The sequence below is a fragment of the Hypomesus transpacificus genome, chromosome 9 (assembly GCF_021917145.1).
Source record: "Hypomesus transpacificus isolate Combined female chromosome 9, fHypTra1, whole genome shotgun sequence".
In the NCBI taxonomy this organism is placed as follows: domain Eukaryota; kingdom Metazoa; phylum Chordata; class Actinopteri; order Osmeriformes; family Osmeridae; genus Hypomesus; species Hypomesus transpacificus.
Window position 1 is genome coordinate 11,195,210 of NC_061068.1, and position 16,374 is coordinate 11,211,583.

The 16,374-nt window shown below is 49.7% G+C and overlaps 2 protein-coding genes across 3 annotated transcripts in view; both read left to right on the plus strand.

The window, feature by feature from the left end:
- foxj3 (forkhead box J3) overlaps window positions 1–9,347 on the plus strand; it is a 47,444-nt gene extending 38,097 nt beyond the window's left edge. The window contains exons 6-12 of the mRNA XM_047026650.1: window positions 215–343; window positions 2,550–2,724; window positions 4,532–5,104; window positions 5,599–5,703; window positions 6,281–6,484; window positions 6,612–6,710; window positions 6,935–9,347. Coding sequence (XP_046882606.1) covers window positions 215–343; window positions 2,550–2,724; window positions 4,532–5,104; window positions 5,599–5,703; window positions 6,281–6,484; window positions 6,612–6,710; window positions 6,935–7,047 — 1,398 coding nt within the window. The 3' untranslated portion in view covers window positions 7,048–9,347. The remainder of the gene's footprint in view (window positions 1–214; window positions 344–2,549; window positions 2,725–4,531; window positions 5,105–5,598; window positions 5,704–6,280; window positions 6,485–6,611; window positions 6,711–6,934) is intronic.
- A 1,569-nt stretch (window positions 9,348–10,916) lies between these two features.
- Window positions 10,917–14,994, plus strand: LOC124471535 (proteoglycan 4-like). 2 transcript variants are annotated; one of them, XM_047026069.1, is made up of 5 exons: window positions 10,917–11,217; window positions 12,146–12,609; window positions 12,694–13,948; window positions 14,138–14,243; window positions 14,434–14,994. In XM_047026069.1, exons 1-4 carry the CDS (start codon window positions 11,151–11,153, stop codon window positions 14,236–14,238), a joined length of 1,887 nt encoding a protein of 628 aa, XP_046882025.1. In that variant the 5' UTR covers window positions 10,917–11,150; the 3' UTR covers window positions 14,239–14,243; window positions 14,434–14,994. The 2 variants fall into 2 exon arrangements, with proteins under 2 accessions (XP_046882025.1, XP_046882024.1); XM_047026068.1 differs by having other exon boundaries at window positions 12,146–13,948.
- The last annotated feature ends 1,380 nt before the right edge of the window (window positions 14,995–16,374 follow it).

The following is a 16,374-nucleotide window of genomic DNA, read 5'->3' on the forward strand; positions in this document are numbered from 1 at the left end:
ACTCGTTTCAGAAGATCGGCTCTCCTTCTCATCCTCCCATCCTTCTTCAACCTATACGCAGGCTAAACATGAACCATCCCAGACTGCACCGGACGGCATATATATTTCCTGGGTTCAGGCGTGCCATTCTCTGCCCGGTGTCATGGCATGTTGTGACAGCGAGGCGCTCCAGTGGATGCGAGCTCCACTAATGAATCCACGTTGTCGTTTGCAGGTGGCGCTGTACAACCCGGACCAGGACGGCAGCGACAGCCCCAGAAGCAGCCTTAACAACAGCATGTCTGACCAGAGTCTGGCCTCCGTCAACCTCAACAGTGTGGGCAGCGTGCACAGCTACACCCCGGTAACCCTGACAACACCCCCCCCCCCCCCCCAACCACCTCCGAGCCGTTCAGACGATAGGGATGTATAGCCGCTGTGATCCCCCGTGGACACCATGTCGACGCGTACTGTAGCGTAGCCGTGGCGGTCGGATCGCGTTGAGCGCTCATCTGATGGGAACTGCTGTGGGAGTGCTCTGTAGGAGAAGAGAGAGGCTGTTATTTGTTCGTTGTTGTTGCTACGTAGGCAGCAGACCACTCCAGTTTGTGTGTGTGTGTGTGTGGTGGTCCTCAACATGAGACGTGAGTGTCTTCTCTGGCCATGCAGTCCGAGGTCAGGTGTTCCCAGGGGGGGGAGGGGGGGGGGGGGAGGGGGGTGAGGAGATGGAGATGAGATGTGTGGATCAACACCGGGAAGGGTTCAGAGACGGAGAGTAGAGAGAGAGAGAGAGAGAGAGAGACAGAGTCGAGAGAGTTGTCTCTTTGTTGCAGTCTGCCAAAGCGAGCGAGAGCGGGGTGTTTGCTCGTCTGCGTGGCTAGACTGAACCTCGAGGGGGCGGGGGAGGGGGGGGATTGTTGAAGGATGAGAGAGTGGCGCGCGCCCCTGCGGAGCACAAAAAAGAGAGCCTCTTCCTGTGATGTCATCCCACCTGGGACACCCCCCTTTTTTGGTGCGGCCCTCCCCCGTCCCAGAGTGCACCCTGCTCCGGGCGCCGAGCGATTGATCCGCCCGGGCTGCCGGCGGACGTGACTGTCTACTTGAGCTTGATTCCACCTTCTCGCTTCGCTCCAGCAAGCCCAGGCTGAAGCACGGGTGCCTCTCTCCCGCTCAGTGCTGCTAGCACCGCGTACCTCAGCGGCTGGGGTCCAGCTCCCTGACAAGCTTAACTGGCACTTGTGCTTTTCAGTTTTTGAGGGCTGTTTGATTTAGATTGTTTCTAATGGAGGAAAGATGCCAACTTTGACACTGTTATTGGAGAAACACAATGAATTCACCCGAGTCCATGCTAAACGTTAGACCTGGCCGTAGTTGCAGAGTAGTGGCCTCCTCACGTCCCTGCCTCTCACAACCCAAAGTCTGAGAGACAGAGTGGAGCCGGAGGCTAGCATGGCTGCTAATGCGCTCTTGTTTCGCGGGGGCACAGCGCGGATATCGACCACCTACACGAGTACGCAGGCAAAATGAATGCTTATTTGTACAAGGCACCGGTATTGATTTTGTTTTAAATACATTTTGCAGGCCACCTGAGTATTGGCTTTGTGTCCATTCAGATTGCTCTCTTTGGAACGATAACAGAAGAGTTTTGAAGGCAGCGGGCCAGAGGCGGTCGGAGGCTCGCGAGCTAACAGTTTGAAGTGACTGGTGCCGCTCACAGGCCTTTCACCAGCCGGCCTCGCTCTCTTGAAAGGCCTTGATAAACGCATTGTGCTGCTTATTTGTGTAGCTTTGGAACAGGCCACGCTTTTAGCAGCGAACATTCGGTCTGGTGGCGTCTTCTCGTGGGCGACTCGGAAAACTTCCTGATGTCGCCATGGTCACCGTGGGAGGAGGAGGGTGACGGTGCTGACGGGGGACGGGGGGGGGATGGGGGGGGTCAGGTTTCCTCTCCAGCTGGAGATGGCCCCCCCGGGCGTGTTTGATTACCGTGGACGTTTTGCCGTTGTCGCCTAGCGATGGCATGGATTCACACTGTGTAGGTGGCAACCAATGCATCCAGGTAGCCTGACGATGAAAATAGAAGAAGAGTCGGCAATGGAATCGAAACGCCGATCCGTGTCCGAGCGTGATCGACGTGCAATGTCGCATCCAGTCGAGGTGTGTTTTTCGAAACGAACCCTGACCCCTGTCTGCCCTCCCCCTCTCTCCTTCCCTCCCTCACCCTCTCTCTCTCTCTCCCCCCCTCTCTCCTTCCCTCCCTCCCCCCCTCTCTCTCTCCCCCTCTCTCTCTCTCTCTCCCTCCCTCCCTCTTTCTCCCTCCCTCCCCCTCTCTCTCTCCCTCCCTCTTTCTCCCTCCCTCCCCCTCTCTCCCTCCCCCTCTCTCTCTCCCTCCCTCTTTCTCCCTCCCTCCCCCTCTCTCTCTCCCCCTCCCTCTCTCCCTCCCTCTCTCCCTCCCCCTCTCTCTCCCTCCCCCTCTCTCTCCCTCCCCCTCCCCCTCTCTCCCCCTCTCTCCCTCCCTCCCCCCCTCTCTCTCTCTCCCTCTCTCTCCCTCCCTCTCTCCCTCCCTGCAGGTGAGCAGCCACCCAGAGCCCGTGTCCCAGGCCCTGAGCCTGCAGCAGCCGCCCCAGCCCCAGTACAACATGCCAGAGAGGGACAAGCAGCTCCTCTTCTCCGACTTTGAAGATCTCAGTGCCTCCTTCCGCAGCCTGTACAAGTCTGTCTTTGAGCAGTCCTTCAGCCAACAGGGTAGGTGTTGGACTCCTTCTACGACCAGCCATAGACAAAGATACTGACCAACTTTCTAGATACTACTCTAGGGTTCCTACTGTCGTTCCTACTCTAGGGTTCTTATCCTCTATGTCCTATCCTCATATTCGGGTCTAGGCTATGGTTTATACCCTCAAAATGTCAGTGGCTCCAACCAGCCAATCAGAGTCCATTCCCACAGCGCTACACCAATCACATCCTGTCAGACTCTCAGCAGCACTGGGGAGCAGGGGCTGGGTCAGGTCGGGGCCACGGTTTACCGGAGGATCTAGGGGCAGCTTGGTAAAGGAACTGGAAGGTTCTGGGGGTAAAGGGTGGCTTCTCAGCAGCTGGCAGTGGGACTTGTGGGTCTTGCTTCAGGATGAGTGAGGTTCACTGAGCTCCTGAGTGTTTATTCAGTAGACAGGGAGTGTCCTGAGGAAAGCTGCACATCTGTGCTGATGTCACCCCGTTGGTACTGTGAACTCCTGCACGCGCCTCTGGCCTTTACCTACAGAACCCTGAGCACTGTGCCACGGAGTTAATAGCACCATCGTGCTTTGTGCATTATACATGTCGCTGTCGCTCTGGATAAGAGCAACTGATAAATGACTAAGTGTAAATATGTCAAGTATGTACTTGAATGAAGTGTATAATATATATTACTTACTGGATTTGCTATGAAAAAGTTTGCACTCAAGGATGGATCTTTCTGACTCCATTAAACCTCTCTGTGTAGCCTACATAATAGAGGATTGACAAAGGTTTTGCATTAGGATGACATTTGTGTGGAAGATCATGAGCGCATTGCGCCATATAGCTTTCCGAAGAGCCTAACCGCGCTTTTAAAAGTAATGCTTTTCGGTTCTTTAATCTGACTGACAAACGAAAAAGCACTCGACGAGCTGGTTTACCAGGTCAGGGCTCTTTGTGTGCAGCCTACGCAACCACAAATCAAACGCTTTCCTCTCCAGTGTTTTCGCTCGCGTTCCTCTCCTTTCTTTTTGGGGGACATGTTTCATTCAGGGTTTTTTTATTTTTTTACATGCGCAGAAGAGTCCAAATCTCGTACTCACAAACCTCTTGCAATTAAAACCCGTAAATAAGGGAGCGAGAGGATTTCACACCCCGGCCGCTGGCAGACAGCGAGCTAATTCACCGGCTTTGATAGTAGGTAATGAGCTTGCATTATTATTCCGGGGCAGCGCGCTAATTGCTTTCTGTATTTCCCTTGTTGGACAATGGGCTTTCGGCGCCGATAAGAGGCGCACCTTTGTCACCCCGGCGGCGAGTGGTGTTGTGTGGATTGCCGCAGAGCGAGGGCTGGAGTCAGCCCTAAAAGCACTCCAGCGGAATAGCTCCGGCGAGCCGCCGCCGTGACGGACAGGTCCTCCTCAGTCGGCCGTCGCGGCGCAGGGATGATTTGCTGCTGCCGTCTGGGCAGTTGTTGCCAGTGTTCCTGTCAGGCCTGGGGAGGAACAGTCAGGGGCAGCGACAACAATAATGGAATTGTCAAACCGAGACATTCCAGGAAGGTTCCAGGAGTGTTCAGCTCAGGGTCGGTTCACTCTCACAGTCACTAGTGCTGAGTCACTGCCACTGGTCAGGAACCACTGACATCCTGTCCCCCTCCTTTTCCTCCTCCTTTCCTCGTGTCCTCACTCGCATTCAGACTTCCATGCTAACCGCTTTCCCTCTCTTCGTGAGCGAATGGGAAACGTCATTATGCATTGTAAAACGGCCATGACAAAAGCCTTGAGACTGACTTGATTGACTGACTGACTGATTGATCTGGGTGTGTTTGCAGGTCTGATGGGCATGCCCTCGGAGCCGTCCCAGCAGACCCACACCTCCTGCTCCTACCAGAACTCCCCCAGCGGCACCATCATCTCCCAGAACAGCCTGGCTAACAACCACCCCAACAACCACCCCAACAGCCACCCCAACAGCCACCCCAACAGCCACCCCAACAGCCACCCCAACAACCACCCCAACAGCACAGGCCAGCTGCCCCTCTCCCACCCCCCCCAGGGCCACCCGGGCCACGGCTCGCCCCACACGCAGCACCTCCCCCAGCAGGGCCAACACGGCCCCCACCAACACAACCAACACAACCAGCACGCCCAACACAGCCAGCACGCCCAGCACAGTCAACACAGCCAGCACCCTCACCCGCAGCACGGCCAACACCCGCAGCACGGCGCGCACCCCCAGCACCCGCAGCACCCGTCGCAGCACCCGTCCCACGGCCCTCACACGCAGCCCCACCCCTCGCAGCACGCCCAGCAGCACACCACGCACCCTTCCCAGCATGCCCAGCAGCACCAGAGTCTGTCCCACCAGCCCCACCCTGCCCAGCAACAGATGACCTGCAACACGGGTAAGACCTGCCGGTATACACACACACACGTATCAACAACCACACGCAAACACCCACGTACGCACCCACACACACGGGTGTTCATTTGTGCGTGTGCGTACAAACACACGCGCGATCTTGCGAGCCAGTACACACAATCCCCTCGGTACCCCGGCCGGACGGGGTCGATTGTCCCAGGTTGCTGTCGCCTGCTGATGCTGCTGTCTGAGGGGGAAATCATCAACAGACGCGTGCAGTTTTCTGGGAGAACAAAGCCAGTGCTGCAGACAGCAGCTCCAGTCTGGACTCCTGCTGCAGGCCCCCTCACAGTGGGGTTGGCGCCACCCAGTGGCCAGAACGCAACACCTGCACCGTGTGGCATAACGGAATGCACACTGAAACCACGTTCGGTGTTGTGTAACCCGAGCCGAATTTAAACGAGTACGAACCGTATAGGAGTACCAGAAAAGCCCTGTTTAGTGTGGTGAAACTAAGACGCTGTTGTGTGTCGGCAGGTGTTCCCTCCGACTGGTATCCCACCAACCTGGACGCACTGAAGGAGAGCTGCCGCATCGCCAGCAGCTATAACTGGGCTGATGTTGACCTCTCCCCCTTCCAAGGTAGGGCCCTCATGAGCCTTCAGCCTTGACCACAGGATTTGGAATGGTAGTAGCTCTGCTCAGGGTCTGGTTAGGGTTCATCCTGCCCTGTGGTCAGCTTACAGTACCTTTTCCTTTTCCACTCACTGCCATTACACCGAAACTGTTCAAATTCCGAATGTGTTCACCCTGATTAAAAAAGACGGAGCACAACTGGTTTCATTAAAATATCTAGTGAATTTGTATTGATAGTTTAAATTAGAACAAGCTATTTTGGTGCAATTATTGAAACTTGGGTGAGATATGTCAAACTGACTCAAGTCCGTGCCTTAAAATCTATAAATGTAATAGTGAAGCTGAAGCCTCCTCATAATGTTCACAATTTGCATCTCTGGAGGGAATAGAGAGAACATCTACTAAACATTTACTACTACTTTACTTAAGTAGTAGGAGGGCAAAAAAAAAAAGATGCATTTCATTAAAGAATTTCTAAAGTCAGATGGGCATATGAGATTGGGTATTTTATACACTACGTAGCTACAGTAACTGTGCGTGCGTGTGCTTGTGTGTGTGCACGTGTGTATGCTTGCGCCCACAGGTCTGAAGGAGAGCATGAGACAAGCGGAGCTCAACAACTGGTCCCTGGAGCCCACCCAGATCGCTGACCTCTGCTCCTCCATCAACCAGTTCTTCACCCGCACCGGGGTCATCCAGCCACAGGGGGCGGTGCAGCCTGCCGTCTGCCACAGCTCCATGCACCCCAACAAGCCCGCTCAGCACATCACCACAGGTCAGCTAGCCGGTAAGTACCTCCCCCCCCTGAACCCCCCTCCCCTGGGCTCGGATCAACACGCAGATCCGGTATGTTGAGCGGTTTGTGGTTCTGTCGGGGGCGGGGAGTTTCACACCATGTGTCTGTGCCCCCTCAGGTAACCTCTACATGGACTCCAGACAGAGCATGTCTATGATGGGTCCTCCTGGTTACCCTCATATGCCCCCCATGAGCAACGCAGGGGCCACCATGACAGGTGTGTGTGTCTGTGTGTGTCTGTGTGTGTGTGTGTGTGTGTGTGAACGTGGGCGTGCCCTACGGGGGTTTTCAACACATGCCCACATTTTCCTCACTCTGTTCTCTGTTGCACCGACGTCGCGTGTCCGATCGAGGAACCGGTAGCGAAGCGTCGCAACGACATCGCCGTATTTTGAAACCTCGTCTCAACCGTTGAACCTTGTTCTGTCCTGGGTTCCACAGGTCACCACGCTCAGATGAACCAGCAGCACATGATCGTTCCCAGAAACTTCCCGATGCAGCGCATGCCCGCCGACGACATCCAGGACGACTTTGACTGGGACTCTATCGTGTAGCTTCACTCGTGCCCCCGGGATGGCAGCGCGGGGCGGAGGAGGAGAGGAGCAGGCCCTGGAGGAGAGGAGCCAGGCCAAGCTAGACACCCACCGCGGAAGGGAGGTGGGCTGGGACGCAGAAGAAATGGAGGGGCGAAAGAGAGACTTCAGAGTCCAGACATTTTTACAAACAAAACAGAAAAAAAACGTTAACAAAAAAAAAAAACGTGCAAAAAAAGAAATGTTACTTTGAAGACAATCATATTTAGTCTGACATGTTTTAAGTGACGGCTCGCCGTCTTGTCTGGAGACAAACGGCACATGTTCATGTCTAAATCCCACTCTCCTCATCCTCCTCTCCAGCCCTCCGCTTTCTCTCCCCTCCTCTCCTCCCCTCTCTTGCTCTCCCCCCCTCCCCCAACCCTTTTGCCAGCCCAGCCAGCAGCCTCCCAAAGCCCCACCCCCCTCCCCCCATCATCCCTTCATCCCAGTCCCTAACTGTTGTGTGATCTGACCGATGTGTTGGCCTTGTAATCCTTCTCGTGTTGACTTGGGCCTCAGCTGCCTCTTGGATCAGTTTGTCTCTTCCTTGTTTTTGGAGTTTTTCGTTTTTTTTTGTTTTTTTTGTTTTGGTGACGCAGGTCTCATCAAAGAGGGTCGTTGATGGTAGGGGACGGTGCTTGTTGGCCTCTGGGCGGTGAGAGGTCAGGTTTCCAGTCACGGAGAGGTACACACAGGGTGTTTTTAGCATTGAACCAGACTTGAGGTGTCAATCACAGAGATGCTGCATCAGAGAACTGGTATTCATCTCCAGTCCTAATTGCCCATCCTGTATGGTTTCTCACTGTTGGACTAGTTATGTCTGTTCAGCAACTGTACCTGCAGTATTTGTGATGTGTGTCCACTCCAACTATACAGTGGGACCTGTACGTAAAGCAGATTTGATCTGCTCAATCACTCTATTGAAGGGCCTACTGTGACGGACCAACAAAAACCATTCAACGATGTGATGTGATTCACACAGATCAGTCTGTATCATGTCCTCGAAAACTGGCTCCTTATCTCCCTAGACGTGACTCGGTCTAAAGAAGGCAGACGATACGCAAATATACGATCAGAACAGAAGTGGGATGTGTGTGTGTGTGTGTGTGTCTGTGTGTGTGAGTACTGTTTTGTGAGTGTTTTTCTTGTAACTTAGGGGTAAGATCGATTGCTGTGGTGATCTATGAGCACAACAAAACCAGAGGCACAAAGCGTGGTGAGATCTGGGAGCGCGGAGACGCCCCCCCAGAGAGGAGAGTCCTCAGGAGGGGATTAGGTGTGAGAGCACTGCTGCTCCAGTCTCCCTCCCTCCTGTCCTCTCTCTTAGTCAGCCAGACTGCTTCTCCTTACGATTTATAGACTTAGTACATTTAATTACCCCCCCCCCCCAACAGTTTTATTTCAACTATATAGGGAAGCCACCTATTCAGTTGAAGGATTTGATTCCCCGCCCCTAGATACAAATTTAAACGTTGAACGTTGATTATTATTTCTTTCGTTTTTCTATGTACCTATTCCTGTGACAATCATGCCATTTTTGATTTTATGTGATATCGCTGGGCCTTTTGATAGCTTGGATTCCAGTCAGGTATCTTTTAAGACTCCTACATTTTTAAGCAGCGACTTCCTCTTATAGCAGGATATGATGTCGAACCGAAAGAGGCGGAACTAGTCCTTTTCACCATACTGACATTCAATAGGCTTTTATCTTCTGTTGAGCCGTCGACACAGGCCCCCTGTCACTCCAGCCCCCTTTCTTTTAACGGTTATTTTTCCATTCGAGTCTTTTAGTATAAACGTTTTATCGGTTTGTTTAACCCCTTTGATATATTTCTCTCATCGTCTGGTTCAGCCCAGACTTAGCTTGCCCTCTGTGCTTCTTCTTCTTTGGCTTCTAGTGACGGCTGGGATGTGCCACATGGCCTAGTCAGTGCTCAGCGTCTGTGGAAAAGCTAGAGCAGCTCGGAAGGTGATTTGAAAGATACAGAGTCGGGTGTTCAGTCAGGATATGGCAAGACTGTGCATCCCCAGAGGTCGTGGCGGTGTGGGAGCAGCGGTGTTCCTCCCTGGGAGGGTCCAGTGTGTCAGGTCAGGCTTGGGAACGCCTCTCGGCCACGACAGCCCAGGGAGCCCGGCTGGTGGGGGGAAGCTGGCTGCAGAACGGCGCTTTATCAAGTCTAAACACTAGAGGGCTGTTCACTCCGCCTCCTTGGAAATGGCCGGGCTGGCTAGTGCAAAGGGAGGTGATTGGAAGATAGAAACTGACAGTTGAATCACAAGACAAGGATTGGATCAACAGGTTATGCACCATTCTGGGTCATTTTGTGTGTGTGTGTGTGTGTCTGGGTCTGTGTGTATGGACAAGTTGTTTTAAAAAGACAATTCACTTTTTGAATACCGCTGGAGATGTACCTGCCAGAGAGATTACCAAGACAAGAAGAAAAAAGACAAAAGAAGCCTTGTTACAATATGGGAGAGAACTGCCAACAAGTACTGCTGATTGAGGCCTATTTTATTCAGTGCTGTGTGTTGTTGTGCTTCTTGTAAATAAATGTCTTTTCAATCATCCCTTTTTCCTCTTGGGGTTGGGACATTAAGGCAGGGGGTGGGTCTTACTGGTGAAAGAGAGGAGGGGAAAAGAATAGAGTATTTTGTTATTATCCAATCAGAGGGTGACACAGTATGTATATATCTATATTGTATATATGTGATGAAAATGCATTTGCTTTTTGTGTGACACTACCTTTTACCTGTACTATGGTTCTACATTCAGTGTTTCAATGTTGATAATATATATTTTGTGTTTGTTTTGTTTTTCGATTTCATCTTTGTCATTTCTTGTATTTGTTTTCTTTTTCTCCTTTTTGTCCTTTTGTTTATTGCACGGTTTATTACTTTTGCTGTCCAATGAGGTGACACAGCTCTCTTTGTATTGGTTTAGTGCTGTAAAATAACTCCAAGTGTTATTAGAATTGTCAATACCACCCCACCCCAGCCCCATCCCCAATATGCATGAATGGCACTTAAAAGAAATAAAATATGTTAACTTCACTGTGGAATAGGGTGTTGTTTGTGAAATTATTTTTCAAGTTCACATGCAAGTTCCGGTGCATATGAGCAGAATTTCTAGCAGTCCAAAACAAGTCTAAACCAATTAAACATCCAGGCATTGCAGTGACTCACCAACACAACAGCAGATGTAGCTGTTACTCACATCGTGGACACAATGGGGGTGCTGCTATGTCTCTGTCCACTCTGGAATCTTCTTTGACTTGGATATTATTGTAATTCTCTGTAATGGGCAGATCAAATCAAAACGTATTTGTATAGCCCTTTTTTCTTTTTCTTCAAGCAATGTCACAGAGGGCTTCACATACACCTAGAACTGCACCTAAACCAGCCTAAACCCTCAAGGAAGACGAGGAAAAACCTTGTGAAAGAAACCTTGGGAGGAGCAATACAGTCAGGGATCTCCCTCCTCTAGGAAGATCAGATCAGTTGAAAACCTTCAGATATACTGTACTTTAAAAGAATTCAAAATATATTGATTGTGGATGTTCCACACGCTGCACAGATCAATGTACTTGTTGCTGTGGGGCACAGTTCATTGTCAATGTTATTAATATGTTTGGTTCTCACCCTCAAACTCTTGTTCTCTTCCACGTGGAAAACATGTGACGTTCCTGCACAGGAACAGTATATCACTCCAGATTCCAGATCAATGGTCTATTGCGGACGACACCCTGACCCTCCCATTTCTCAGAGGACCCTCCCATCATGTCTATCACCCAACCACTTGACTTGTAATGCCCCTCAGTGACACCCCCATAACCCCAACCCTCCCTCTCTCCGCCTCACACGACTGCCCTTTCAGCAGGCTGCTGGATCTTCATCTCCACAGACCAGCGTGTGAGCTTGTGGCTTGGTGAAGTTGCTCCGGTTGCCAGCAGTGACTGAGAGGGAGACGGGGAGAGGGACAGGGACTTCCCCTGCTTCAGCTCTCGGAGACGTTCGTATCGACTCAGAGGGATCATTCTGACTGCTGAGAAACAGAGAGCACCACAGACGGACAGACAGACACCATGATGAGAGTTCCACAACTGCTTCTGCTGGCCCTGGCTGTGCACCTTTCTACCACAGCTCCCAGATGTAAGTCACTGCATCCCTGATATCAGTCTTATCGGGTGCCTTGTTATGCAGTTGGGAAGCGACAGTGTTAGACTTGAGTCACCAGTCAATATTTCTTGATTGGTGGCATTTCCAGATATTGATTTGACACGCAGGTATGTGGAAATGCTGTAATCGTTTTGATCCGTCTCAGAGCATAATGGGTTGTATTTACAGATGTATCACACAAGCTTTGACTTGAGAGTCAGCAGAACCTTGTTACTAATGAGAGCACCCACAACTCTCTTCTTTCAATGCAGTTGTCTGTATGTTACATTATAGTTACAGTAATATATTTTAAGGTGTTCCTCGGCAGCATACAGTGAGTTCCTGTATCCTATATGTGTGCTTATCTCCCCCCATGCCCCTTTCTGAAGTGAAGTGTGGTGCTAAACTGACAGAGGGATGTATTTCTCTTTCCTTGAACTAAACTTGGAGCCCTCTTGCCCCTCCTTCCTCCCCCACCACCAACAGCCCCCATATACAGTATGTGCCCCATCTGGTATAGTGTTGGACTTCCTTTCAACTGTTATATTTAACTTTCAACCTTTCTAAGTGTTCCACGATTCAGTAGAGACTAGCCAGGGTAGATCTTCGAGCAGTGTACAGCTTGCACTGTCAATGAATCAATCTATAAACGTTTTTTGTTTTTTATTTATTATTCATGGGTTGACTAATATTACTCAACAGTATAATGCAATAAGAACAGTATTCTATCAGATGAAATCCAGTGCAAGTTACCCTTTAGTTAACTCGCACTGTTAACTAAAGGGTATTACTAATCATATTTCAAAATCTGCCATAAAAAATCATGCCCTCAATGCTAAACATCTGACACCAGATGTGACTGAACATGCCACAGCACATGATGGCATCTTAGAATATCCTAATGTTTTTGATATCTCTGAAGTTATCAGGGAAGCCCCAGAGGTTGCAATACCAGAAGAGTTTGCACATGTTGCACCAGAGGAAGTGGTTGACGCTGAGGAACCTGCCCCAAAGGAAGTGTATTCTGAAGAACCTGATCCTGTTGCACCCGAGGAACCTGCTGCAGTAGAACCTGTTCCTGTTGAAGCTGAAGAACCAGCTCCAGAGGAACCTGCTGCAGAAGAACCTTCTGTAGTAGAACCTGCTCCTGTTAAACCTGAGGAACCTGCTGCAGAAGAACCTGCTCCAGTAGAACCTGCTGCAGTAGAACCTGCTGCTGTAGAACCTGCTGCAGTACAACCTGCTCCTCTTGCAGCAGAGCAACCAGCTCCAGAGGAACCTGCGGCAGAAGAACCTGCTGCAGAAGAACCTGCTGCGGTAGAACCTGCTCCTGTAATACCCGAAGACCCAGGTCAAAAAGAATCTGCTCCAGAAGAACCTGCTGCAGTAGAACCTGCTCCTGTTGCAGCAGTGGAAACAGCTCCAGAGGAAGCAGCTCCAGAGGAACCTGCTGCAGAAGAGCCTGCTGCAGTAGAACCTGCTCCTGTTATACAAGAGGAACCAGCTCCAGAGGTACCAGCTCCAGAAGAACCTGCTGTTGTAGAACCTGCTCCAGAAGAACCTTTTGCAGTAGAACCTGTTCCTGTTGCACCTGAGGAACCAGCTCCAGAGGAACCTGCTGCAGTAGAACCTGTTCCTGTTACACCAGAGGAACCTGCTCCAGAAGAACCTGCACCAAAAGAACTCGCTGCAGTAGAACATGCTCCCGTTATACCTGAGGAACCAGCTCCAGAGGGACCTTCTCCAGAAGAACCTGCTCCTGTTGCAGCAGAGGAAATGGCTCCAGAGCAACCAGATCCAGAGGAACCTGCTGCAGAAGAACCTGCTGCAGTAGAACCTGCTCCTGTTATACCTGAGGAACCAGCTCCAGAGGAACCTTCTGCAGTAGAACCTGTTCCTGTTGCACCTGAGGAGCCAGCTCCAGAGGAATCTCCTGCAGTAGAACCTGTTCCTGTTATACCTGAGGAACCAGCTCCAGAGGAACCAGCTCCAGAGGAACCTTCTGCAGAAGAACCTGCTGCAGTTGAACCTGCTCCTGTTATACCTGAGGAACCAGCTCCAGAGGAACCTTCTGCAGTAGAACCTGTTCCTGTTGCACCTGAGGAGCCAGCTCCAGAGGAATCTCCTGCAGTAGAACCTGTTCCTGTTGCACCTGAGGAACCAGCTCCAGAGGATCCTGCCGCAGTAGAACCCGTTCCTGTTGCATCTGAGGAACCAGCTCCAGAGGAGGCTGCTCCAGAAGAACCTGCACCGGAAGAACCTGCTGCAGTAGAACCTGTTCCTGTTGCACCTCAGGAACCAGCTCCAGAGGAACCAGGTTCTGAAGAATCTGATGCAGTGGAACCTGATACTATTGTACCTGAGGAAGAAGAACATTCTTCAGAGGGAGTTGTTCCAGAGGAACCAGCTCCAGAGGAACTTGTTCCAATTGGCCCTGTTGACATGGCTACTGAGGCCCCAACTGAGCTTACAATTCCAGACGTTCCTGAGCCAGAAGAGGAGGAGCCTGCGGCCCCAACAGAGAGCCCAGTCGAACCTGAGGTCCCAACAGAGAGCCCAGTCGAACCTGAGGTCCCAACAGAGAGCCCAGTCGAACCTGAGGCTCCAGATTGTCACTGCCCCGAGGTGGAGGCCGCCCCGGCAGCTCCTGCTGCCACAAAGGCTGCAGAAAAGGTCACAGAGGGTATGGGAGCCACAGCCATACTGATGGAACAGGAAGCCACCGGTAGGAACACTCACAGAGCTTCCCACATCATAAGTGTAATAGTGTGCAAACAGGTCTGACTATTATGAATCTAAGTGAGAAGTGCCAACATGATCTCCTTTCTCTTTGTTGAGCCACAGAAGATTTTTAAGATAGTTGAAAATGTTATTTGGTGACTGATAACCAGGGTTTGTGTTTGTGCCACCGCAGGTGTGAGCAGAGGCCTGGTGCTAGGCGCAGCATTTCTCTCCCTGTTGTCTCTTATCGCTGTTGGATCAGTAGGCAGTGCTGTGTCCAGAAAGATGCGTTGAAATCAGTGAGTGCTGGATGGAAGTTTGACGTAGGCAGTATACGTATCTGTCAGAATTAGCCACTGACCTGAATGTGCCCATACTTTGCCAAAACATATACAGTACATACGCCCTGTGTATATTTTCCTGCTAACTTGATCTCTGCTGAATGACCAGCTGTCAAAAATGATTTAAATATTTTCTATTTTCCTACAGGTTGTTGAAGTAACTAGTATTTGGCCATGGAAAGACTGTCTGGATGTGCTGGAAAATGCAGTATCAACTTCACTGGACTGAACTTTTTAAAAAGTCAACTGGAAGCACAAACTCCCACAATCCAGATATTAGATCCAAGAGTTTGAACTGCCAAGAAAAGGGTAATTACCCAAACACCCACCCCAAGGGTGGAAAATGAATGTATATAAATAGGTGAAATGTATTCTAGTGTGTCCTGACCCAATACCAGTTCAAGAACTAAATGTGACGCTAAGGCCCAAGGTACTTGTGAACTAGTTATAAGACAGAATGACCACCCACTGTCAGCGTGTGAGTATGTAGTTATTTATAAACTGGAATGGAATTAAATATATCGAAGGTGGGGAATATGGTTTCTTTGCATTTGTGGTGGCATGAATATTGCAAATATTCATATAAAAGTGTAATCTATGTTTTTTTACTTGATTATTATACTCAATATTGAACTTGAATACAGCAGATCTAAATATGTTTGACTCAAATATTAAACACAAACAAAAGATCTATTTGTTTTGGTGTTCATCTATATGAAGGTCAAACCTATACATTGAGGTCAAATCTTTCAGAATAATGGTGTTTTGTGTTCTTTTATTCATGAAAATATATTTACAAACTGCCTTTTGTGTTAATACAACTGTAGAATCTATAGTTTGAACAATCAATCTTTCAGTGCTTCTCCAGGACATATTGGTCCGTAGTGGGGTTAGGTATTGCATTTGCGTACACACTCTATCTCTGATAGTTTGCCATTCTATGACTAACATAGAAGAAGGTCCTATATCCCTCACACAGTGGCATGTTGCTGTGTGCGCAAAATATACTGTTTACAAACCAGGCCAGCTCACACACACATGCTTAAACGCTGTATGTATGTAGGGGACAGGATGTTCTGTATGCGGCCCTTGAGGAGCTCATATGGCCGGGCCATATTCAAGAACAGGACACGTGTGGTGTGGACATATAATGGACGTCCATGAGTTTCACTGCTGTCAGGGGGAAGCTGGAGTAACTCTGACAGCTGAGCTAGGCTGGTAGAAATAAGAGGATGACCCGTGTGTGTGTGTGCGTGTGTTTCTGCGTGCGTTTGTGTGTGTGTGTGTATGTGTGTGTGGTGGATGACTTATTGCATATCTTTTTACAGGTGGGGGCTAGTGGTATATGGAAGTGGTCATCACATCTGGTTAAATGTTATCTTGTTAGACTGACTCAGTGAAATTATGGTGGTGTGCTGATGCAGTGTCTTGAATTCAGATAATAACCAACTTAGGATATGAAGTATTTAAAATTACCCACATGAGGACCATGCTCATAGAAGGCTTATTATAGACCGTTCAAAGCAACCATTATCAGACAGGAGCATTGACTTAAACTCATGAAGGAATAGAATGAGAACAGGGTGGGCAGTGCGGGACCGCATTCATTCAGTTTGCCCAAAGTCTTGCTACTACTGTACAGTACCGTACGAAGCCCTAGTTATGAAAATAGACTGGCATGGAATGTGGAGACTGCTATTCTGTTATTGACCAGGATTACAGCACCCTCTAGTGGCCACAGGGGCTAAGCATCAGCATAACAGTGTTCCATTTTAACACCTCCCATAAAAAATTATGTATTGATACTTTGTTCACTAAACCATAAAATATGATGATGTTAGATAAGTAAATGTGTTTTAGATTAATTGAATGTAATTCATCCCAAATTGAAGGGGTTAAACCATTTGGAGACTGCATTTGGACCAGACAACATCCTCTCCACTGTCTGTAGATCTTCAGTGTTGTAGACCAGGCATGTTGTACTGACACATTTACTCTTAACGTTAGATTACTGTGGCATTGTTGTGAACAACCAAAACCAAACAATGTGAAAAATGTAATTTTCTGTCTGTGGCTAAAATCATCAAGT